Source organism: Lepisosteus platostomus, chromosome 25 (assembly GCF_059453375.1).
Source record: "Lepisosteus platostomus isolate fLepPlt1 chromosome 25, fLepPlt1.hap1, whole genome shotgun sequence".
In the NCBI taxonomy this organism is placed as follows: Eukaryota; Metazoa; Chordata; class Actinopteri; order Semionotiformes; family Lepisosteidae; genus Lepisosteus; species Lepisosteus platostomus.
Window position 1 is genome coordinate 6,192,787 of NC_142635.1, and position 9,591 is coordinate 6,202,377.

Below are 9,591 nucleotides of genomic sequence, written 5' to 3' on the forward strand. Positions count from 1 at the left end.
CCGTATTGACCTATGAACCTGTTCATATTAAAGCAAAAGAGAAAACTTCACCTGATGGGGAGGTTTTTAACTGTGTGCCCTTTCGGTTTCTGGACTGGTTACTTCAGCTGGACTCGGATCTAACTCTTTTGAGACCTGCAGCGGGATTAGGGGTTATAGCTACACACGTGTAATTGTTTTATGAGGAGAGGGAAACTCACTGCCCATTTGCATCAAAGGGGATCTTTAGCCTCCCTCAACATCAGGCCATCCAACCCAGTGTGGAATTTAGCCAGGACACCAGGGTTAAAACCCCAGCTCTCACAAACACTGCTGGTGCACTGAATTACAAGACTGCAATGCACAGGATAGAGCGCCCTCTGCTGGTCTACTACTTGCAGCCTCAGGTCTCCCAGTATTGACAGGACCATGGGTGACCAGCCCTGGTCCTGGAGGGTCAGTCTTATCTGCAGGTTTTCAGGTCAAGTTCCAGACATTGACGTAGTTCAATCAGTCCAGTTTAAACAGTAATGGGCTCGTCTAGATTAAAAGCCGAACTGGAATGAAAACCTGTGAACACGCCAGCCCCCCGGATCCGACCCGGATCAGGATCAACGTTGCTTATCTTCCGAGATCCGGCCGGGTGTCAATGCTGCTGTCGAATGCGATTCAGTCTTGATTGATCTCCACAGCAACTTCACATCGAACAGCCACAGCGCTCTCTCACACAACCTCCTCCGTCTCCGCAACGCCTTTAATCAAGCGCGGCTCCGATTGGTCGGATTGCCCGGGGAGGTGTGGCAGACGGCCAATCGCAGGAGGCGATCGCTGGCTTGTCGTGACGCTATTGGCTCAGCGTCTCTCACGGTCTTCACGGCACCTAGTACACGTGACGAAGGTCTGGGTTCTGATTCGCTCTAACGAGTCTGGGGGCAGTCGTAAGCCTGCACATCTGTTTTGTCAAGGAAAAAAAAATACTTATAGAAAATTAGCTCGTAAACAGCTCGCCCGTGCCACGGGTACTGTATATCTCCTACCTCATAGTTTGTGGGGTTGTTTTTCATTTTTTGAGCCAGTATGGAGCTAATGCGTGGTTCAACCTGCGTGCATGTAGGAGGTTGAGGAGCTGAAGGTAACAGGAGTTCCGCCGGAAACCAAGACCGTAAATGTTGGGAATGTAGTGTACAGTTACAGTAATCGTTTACATGCACCCTAACTTGCACACATGTAAAACAAATAGCGTGAGAGCAACGTGAAGCAAACACTACTCCGAGCATCTGGAAGCAGTAACACAATAGACGCTTAGCCAAAACACAGATACGAAGAGCTGTGGAAAAGTATTTATCTTGCAGCTCTGACGTGCAGTAGGAACGAAACCTTTTTTTTTCCTGAAAGGGCTTGGTTTACAATGAGCGTTTATCGCTGATGAAATGCATTATCGAAAACAACTGCTATGGTTAGTTATTGCAAAATGTTCCCCAGGAGCGGAGACGGTAAAATGTGGAAGAATAACGGTGCAGTATAAAAAGATTAATCATTAAATTCTTGACGGAACTTAGAAACCTAGGGGTTACTTCTGAACCCGTGTGCTCTTCTGAAGCCCATAGTCCATCGCATCACTCCAGGGATATATTAACTGTACTCGGGTAAGATGCTTGCTCATGTCTGTTGCCGAAATATTGATACATGCGTTTATTTCAGCAAGATAAAACTGCTATAACCCCAGGAGTTAGAGTGCACGTTATATTGCAGAAGGTCGTTTCAAAAAGCATGTATACTGGTCAAGGTGGCTCAATTTGCACTGTACTGGTCAGTGTTGTGCAGCTGCCTGAACCTGTGCTGTACTGGTCAGTTGTGCAGGTGGCTCAGTCTGTGCTGTACTGGTCAGTGTTGTAAGGTGGCTCAGTCTGTGCTGTACAGGTGTCTCAGTCTGTGCTGTATTGGTCAGTGTTGTAAGGTGGCTGAGTCTGTGCTGTACTGGTCAGTGTTGTGCAGGTGTTGCAGAATGCCCAGATGCTCCTGCTGAGGTGCTGAGGATGGAAACCGTTCACATCAAAGAGGAGGCCACGGAATTGGAATGTTCCATCACGGCAGAAGGGGAAACCAAGCTCCCGTCTGCAGGTGTAGCAGAGAAGGGCCCAAGTCTGCAGGAGCAGAACACCCCTCCAGGTGGACCCATCCCCGTGAAAGAGGAACCCCTTCACCCAGAGCTCGACAGCATCGCCAACAGCATCTCGGAACTTGGCTCGGTCCAGATCATCGAGGATGGACCTGACTGGCAGCGCAGCCCCCTCGCTGCCAAGACCATCCCGGCTGCAGGCAGGACTTGTAAGTACCGATCTTGGTGTGCCAAAAAAAAAAAAAAAAAAAGTTAGTAGTGGTTTGCAAAACAACCATGCGCTGATGCTTTTACATCTGATTTTCTAAAGGTTTACAAACGTCTGTCTAGATCCTCGCGAGGTGACCTTTCACCCCGAAAGGGCATTTTTTTGTGAAAGGTGCGTTTTCTAACAGTCAGCAATGTCAGTTTTTACCAGCCACTTCTGAAAGTCTTTTAACAATAGATTGGTAGGCACCGACAGGGCAGCTGTAAGTGACCCATCCAGCAGTGTAAGGAGTTTCCAGGAGGTACCCGTTGCCCTCTCCCTGCACATCAAGTTGAGATCCAGAGGCAGCGCTGTTCCTTGCGGGTTGGGGTGGGTAGTTTAGGATGTTCTCACCCTCAGTGACCCACCTCTCTCTCTCTCTCCCGGCCTGTCTGCTGCCGGGAAGTGTCCTTCCCCTGTCCGCACTGCGAGGTCTCCTTCACCGGGGAGCAGTACCTGCAGGGCCACGTGAAGAACAAGCACAGGGAGGAGTACCTGAAGGCCCTGCGCTCCTCCGCCATGAAGAACGCGTCCTCGCAAGCACGAGGGCCGCCGCCGCCTCCCCGAGCCCCCCTGGGTGCCCCCGCGGTGGCGGTCTCGCACCACTGTGGCGTGTGCTGGCAGAGCTTCGACCGGCTGGACAGCCTGAGGCGGCACGAGAGGGGCCACACGGCGTGGGCGGGGCCGGGGGTGGAGTCAAGGGCGGGACCAGGAGCGAGACCAGGGGTGGGGCCAGGAGCTGGGCAAGGGGCGGGGCCGGGGGAAACGGCAGGACTGGGGGCGGGGCCGCACAGCTGCGGCCAGTGCGGGAAATCCTTCCGGGACTCGGAGAAGCTGGAGACGCACCAGCGGACCCACTCCGGGGAGACGCCGTACCGCTGCGCGGACTGCGGCAAGGGCTTCAGCCAGCTGGGGAACCTGAAGATCCACGGGCGCATCCACACGGGCGAGCGGCCCTACCGCTGCGCGCAGTGCCCCAAGAGCTTCCGCTACCTGGAGTCGCTGAAGCAGCACGGCAGGAGCCACAGCGGGGAGACGCCCTTCGCCTGCGGCCAGTGCGGCCGCAGCTTCAGCCTGCTGGGCAACCTGAAGAAGCACCAGCGCATCCACACGGGCGAGAGCCCCTACAGCTGCGCCCAGTGCGGCCGCAGCTTCAACCAGGTGCAGAACCTGAAGAAGCACCAGCAGGTGCACTCGGGGCAGAGCCCGTTCGCCTGCCCGCACTGCGGCAAGAGCTTCAACCAGTCGGGCAACCTGAAGGCCCACCTGCGCACCCACACGGGCGAGGCGCCCTACGTCTGCGGGGAGTGCGGCCGCAGCTTCAGCCAGTCGGGCAACCTGAAGACGCACCAGCGCACGCACACGGGCGAGGCGCCCTACGTCTGCGCCCACTGCGGGAGGGGCTTCAAGGACTCGGGGAAGCTGAAGCGCCACCAGCTGGTCCACACGGGGGAGACGCCCTACCCCTGCCCCGACTGCGGGAAGGGCTTCAGCCAGATGGGCAACCTGAAGACGCACCAGCGCACCCACAAGGGCGACGGCTGATGGCGGCCAGGCCGGTGGCTGTGGAAAAGCAGCGACTTGCGAGACAAGGGGGTTGCTGGTTCAAATCCTCAGGCTGTGCCACGGATTCACTCTGTCACAGCGAGCAGGCATTGAGCCCCCTCCCGCGCTCCATCCTGAGGACGCTTCAAACCAAGGTCCTGCTCTCTGTGCCAAATCACCCTCCCCTGGTCTCTGCAAGTCACTTCAGATAAAGATATTCAATAAGCCATTATTCCCTGTCAGAAGGACTTCAAGAACATCTATAGATGAATTTACAGATGGGAGATGATTGTATGAGACTGACAATTCCTTTATAAACTGATGCTCCACAAGATCAGATATCTGTATATTGTTCTCAGCGTATGACTCTTATCCTGCGTTATTTCAAATGCATGTGTGAATGTGGAGACTTTCCTAGCTTGGGAAGGCCTCTCTTCCTGTAGAAGCCCCCTTTCAGGTGAACAGATCCTTTTTACATACAATGTGCTACTTAGTTATATACCAAGACATGCTCTAACTTTAAGATCACATTTGTCACTTTGCATTTCCATAGCTCTAACACTAATGTGAACAAGGCTTGAAAAAAACTAGATCTACAGTCACCCACAGCCCATTGCTCAGATGGCACACAGTCCTGTGTATTGGGTCATATAACCAGAGAATGGCCTGGTCCATCACCTGTCATGCTTATCAAAGACTGCATCCATCCAGCAGCTGGTTTCCACCACGGGGCAGAGACATGGGTTTAAACATGTCGTTCAGTGAGAGGATGTACCAGCCGGGGAAGCCGTCCAGCCTGTGTTACACAGAGGGCTTTTGGAGAGACTAGCCATTGAGGTCAAACCAGGGCTAACTGCATAGACTCTTGTGCGCAATTCCACAGCTTTGAAAGACTGAAATTGCACAGCTGCAGGATGATTCCCCCTGCTGCATCCACGCACAGCTGGAAAATACACTACAGCATTTAAAATAAATGGATTCAAGTAGCAGAAATCACACAAAGTGTGCTATTGCCTGGTTGGCTAGTTGAGAGAGAGCTTTGGTTTGCTCAAGTTGGAGTCGTGAGCTGACACCCATGTTTATTTATCCACAGTTCTACACTACAGTTCCTGAACCATTTCCAGAAACTGGAAAAGAAAACAGGAACACCTGACTCACTGTCCTAAAAAAAGACTCACCCTGCCAGTCCTGGTTGAACAGCCAGTTCAATTGACACTGCGCATAGAAAAAAGGACTGTCACACCCAGATTCAGATGAAATCACAGTAGAACAGAGTTGGGCATTAAAACAGACACATGACAACCCTCCTTAGATCAATAGAAAGTGCTCTTGTGGCTGCAGGTAGCGTTACAGAGCTTTTGGAGAGGCCAGTCACTGAAGGTCAAACCAGGGTTGACTTCATCAATTCACAGCACAATTCCACAGCTGTAGAGGACAAGTCACTTCCAGCAGCTGTGAGGTCAGATTTCCACCACTACACTTACACTACAGCATAATAGCATAATCACAGCAATAAGAGTTACAGACTCAGCATAGCTGGACCCCAGTGGACTGCAGATAAAGTTACAGGGGTTTGAACCCAGACTGCTCTCCTTGTAGCACAAAGTACCAAATTAGTAATACCATATCAGTTCAGATTCAGTTAGACTCTTCATTTCACTTGTAATCCATCAATAAAGAGAGATTTGTGGGTGAAGGTATTTTATATTACAAGGCCTCACTATTTAAATAGAAAAATTGGAAAGGAATATTTGAAGTGGTTGCATTAAAGCCCATTATTGTGGATGTGTGAGCTGCTGTGTTTCCCTTTCCAATATGTTTAATACTGTGTTTTTAAATCACCAAATAAAACATTGCTGTCGTATTGGATGTGTGTTATTGCACAGGGCTGTGAGCTTTAAATTATTTGGGGGTTTTAAATAGTCATCATCGATATGTTGTCATTACTACTGCACTCACTGGGCTGACCTGAAGTATTGTGAAATGGTGTTAAGACACATTTGTGCCTTGTTTTCACAATGAGTCCCACTGTGCAAATCCAGATGTATCACATCTTCTCCGTGTCTTAAAGAGGAACAAGTAAAGGTTTACTCCATGCTGAAAAGAGAAGAAAGAAACACAAAGCTTTGGCTGTGGAGCCCTGTTCAGGTGTGCTGCTGCAGCTACCTACCTGAATGTCTTAGCCAGGTTTTCTCTCACTCCAGCTGGAGAGGACTGACGGTTTGGCTGGATCTGGCTGCAGGAGGGGTCCTGCTGTGAGGTCAGTGGGGTCAGACCTGTCCAGGGTCCGTCTGTCTGGGTGGAGGCAGGGATTCCTGGAGCATCACCTGGCAGTAGCCTGTTCTCACCACAAGGGCGGTGGTGTGAGTGTTTGTGCCAGGTCAGCAATAGACGGGGGTCTGTCTTTCCTCAGGACGGTCTTTAATTATGAACCAAACCCCAGGTGTCGACAGGTAAGGTGGTATTTTCTCCAAAACAGTTAACAGAATTATTTTCCCTCATTGTAAAGAAAGTACATTCCATTAAATATCATTCAAAGGCGCTGGGACTGAGGAACCCCACCAGTATTCTACTAAATAAACACTTCAGAGACTTTTCGGTTTTTCTGCAAATATATATACATTTTATTTTTCTGCAAAACCAAATGTCTTCGGTATCATTCACCAGTACATACAAAGAACACCAGGAAACACACAATGTGACGTTGTCTGTGTACAAACAGCGCAGGGCTCAGCGACAGTGGGACAGGGGCGTCCTCCACCTGTCCGACAGCAGGAGCCCTTGACGCCGAGAGCAGGGAGGAATCGGACCCTCTGGATACTGCGGGGGCCTGGAGCAACAGCTCAGGCCCGCGAGGAGCTGCACAGCGGGCTCTGTTTAAACAGAGGGCCAACAGTTACCCCTGTGTGTCCAGCAGAGCTAAATGCTTCGAGCCACAGCTGAAATGAGTCTGTCTGAGCTGCCCTGGCTTGTCTCTCTGGCTGCTCTGCTGGCCCAGAGACTCCGACGTTCGGCTCAGCTGAGGTTCTGCCTGATGTCCTCCAGCAGGGCGCTGAGCTGGCTGGCGAAGTCCTCCTGCAGGGAGCCCGGGGCGCGCAGAGAGGGCAGCGCCGGGACCCCAGCCTGGCTCAGCTCCCGGAGCTGCGTCTCCACCTCCGCGCCAAAGTCACGGGCCTGCGCGGAGGAGTCCTGACAGAACCGGGCCACGCTGTGGGAGAGCCGGTCCCGGACGGGCTGGGCCGCGACCAGGAGCTGGCCCACCTGCTCCCGCAGACGCCCGGCCCGGCCCCGCAGGCCGGCCCCGAGCCCGTCCGCTCCCCCGAGCAGCCGCGCCGCCGCGTCCTGCACGCGCCGCCACAGCTCGGCCTCGCCAGAGGGGGGCGCCAGGCTCTCCCTGAGCTCCGCCACGGCCCTGGCCGTCTGCGCCTTGAACTCCTCCAGGTAGGGCTCCAGTCTCCGAGTGCTGTCATCCAGGGCTTGACCCACGCGCTGCAGGACCTCCTGGTGGGGGCTGCTCTGCTGGGCCGCGTGGCCCGGGCTCTCCAGCTCCTGGATGTAGGCGTGGAGGTGCCCGCAGAGCTCCTGGGCGTTGCTGCTGACCGCGGCCCGGAGCCCCTGGGCGTAGGGGCCCAGCCGGTCCTGGATCTGGGCCAGCTGCAGCCGGGCCTCCTGGGTGTAGGGCGAGAGCTTCTCGCGCAGCTCCTGCAGCTCCCTGAGCAGGCGGGCCCGCAGCCTCTCGGAGTCCAGGTGAAGCTTGAACTGCAGGGGGCTGTTCTGGGGGTCCGCGTAGAGGTCAGCGCTCTCCAGGCGGCTCTTCCACAGCCCGCTGCGGGAGGCACAGACACAGCACACTCAGCTCAGCCACCGGGACAGGCCTCCACCGGCCAGCACAGCGCGGTGCAAGCAGGCTGTTCCTCATCAGGCTGAGAACCTGGTTACCTTTCCACCATCAGACTGACAACTTAGCTATCTTTCCACCTTCAGACTGAGAATTTAACTGTCTTCCCACCATCAGACTGACAACTTAACTATCTTTTCACCATCAGACAGAATTTTAAGTGTCTTTCCACCATCAGGTGAAAGTCTGATGAGGTCTTTCCTCATCAGACTGAGAACTTAACTGTCTTTCCAACATCAGGTGAAAGTCTGATGAGGTCTTTCCTCATCAGACTGAGAACTTAACTGTCTTCCCACCATCAGACTGACAACTTAACTATCTTTTCACCATCAGACCAAGAATTGAATTGTTTTTCACCATTAGACTAAGGAAAAGAAAAGAGACACAACGCTCCAGCTGTGGAGCCTTCCTCAGGTGTGACTCCTTCCAGCAGGGAATAAACCTTCCCCTGTTCCCTTGCTGCCTACTCCTGCTGACGCAGCTCCCCGCCTGACCTTCTCTAACGCCCTCTCTGTAGACCCAGGTTTCTGGGGTTAGATGTGAATCCCCTTTCGCCTGAAAATTAATTTCTTATCTCGTTGCTGACCTGAAGCCCATGCATGAGGTGACAGCCTGTAACACAAAAGCTGGTCGTCCGGGCAGATGCACCTACTTGTCTTCCTTGGACGGCCTGTCCTGCGGGGTCTTGTCGTTGACGTGATTGGCCACGTGGCTCAGGTAGTCCCAGACCCCTGCCCTGGCGCCTGTGCCGGAGTCCTGGTGAAGTGGGAACGCTGAAGAGAAACAAACCGCAAGAAGCAACAGTGAGAGGGGCACTGAACCCTGAACTCTTCCACCTGCCAGCACAACTGGGGGGGGGCGCAGTGAGGCTGCCTCACCCCGAGTTTTGTTCACCCACATTGCACCCCTGCGTGAGGCACGTTTCAGCGGTGAGGCCCCGGTGTGCTATCCCAGAAGTCCAGGCTATGAAGGTACATCTCATGGACATAAACATCCATGACGATGGGAGAGGCAGTGTCAACACCCAGGGCAGCATTTATTCTGGCTTGGTGCCCACAGATGCCAGCGTGCCAACATTAACCAAAGACACAGGCCCATCCTGCCCCGCTGGCAGCTCTGGACCAGTTCCTCTACCAGGACTCTGGTCTTCAGACCAAGGGGGGATCATGACAGACTCAGACATTTCGGGACTAGGAGCACAAACCTGCCACAAGGGCCAAGGACAGCGCGAGGACGACAGCTTCTAGGTGCATGGTTTCTTGCGCCCTGCAAAAGAAGCACAGAAATGCCGTTATTATTTGACTCACCGTGACAGCTGATCAAGTCCAGTGGACCTCACTGTTTAAATGACAGGTTCCCAGAACAGGACCATTGCTTCCGGTCAGGATTCTGACTGATTAACCAGCAAGAGCAGGAGAAAAGCAAAATGATACCAGGGAAGTGAGTTATCTAGAGCTGTAGTTTGAGGAAACCCTGCAGCCTATTACTCTTGCACCCACGACACAGGAGATCTCCACACAGGCACCCACACACACACGAGTGCACAGCAGCCCCAGTGCTTTCATCAAGGGCGTCTCGCGAGGACGCTCACCTCATGCCCAGAGCTGTGAGCGGAGACCTGCGAAAGAGAGGATCAGAGGGCGCACAGAGCTCTTACCTTCCAGATCAGCGGGTGTCAGGACCCAGTCTCCTCCCGCTGAGGCTCTTATAGCGGGACCCGCGCTTATCAGCGGCCGGACTGACCCCAGGCCGCTGTAAACAAGCAGCATGTGGAGGGTCACAGCACGGCCCCGCAGAGACGTC

General features: G+C 53.7%; 2 protein-coding genes across 3 annotated transcripts; one reads left to right on the forward strand and one right to left on the reverse strand.

Annotated features, from left to right (window-relative positions):
* The first annotated feature begins 714 nt into the window (after positions 1-714).
* LOC148640967 (uncharacterized) lies at positions 715-5,754 on the forward strand. Its single transcript, XM_088619482.1, has 3 exons — positions 715-1,111; positions 1,965-2,307; positions 2,752-5,754. Exons 2-3 carry the CDS (start codon positions 2,016-2,018, stop codon positions 3,888-3,890), a joined length of 1,431 nt encoding a protein of 476 aa, XP_088475608.1. The 5' UTR covers positions 715-1,111; positions 1,965-2,015; the 3' UTR covers positions 3,891-5,754.
* Positions 5,755-6,483: 729 nt separating this feature from the next.
* Positions 6,484-9,588, reverse strand: LOC148640968 (uncharacterized). 2 transcript variants are annotated; one of them, XM_088619484.1, is made up of 4 exons: positions 9,446-9,588; positions 8,993-9,054; positions 8,441-8,561; positions 6,484-7,716 (listed from the first exon to the last, which is right to left on the reverse strand). In XM_088619484.1, exons 2-4 carry the CDS (start codon positions 9,039-9,041, stop codon positions 6,906-6,908), a joined length of 981 nt encoding a protein of 326 aa, XP_088475610.1. In that variant the 5' UTR covers positions 9,042-9,054; positions 9,446-9,588; the 3' UTR covers positions 6,484-6,905. The 2 variants fall into 2 exon arrangements, with proteins under 2 accessions (XP_088475610.1, XP_088475609.1); XM_088619483.1 differs by having other exon boundaries at positions 9,380-9,450.
* Between the last annotated feature and the right edge of the window lie 3 nt (positions 9,589-9,591).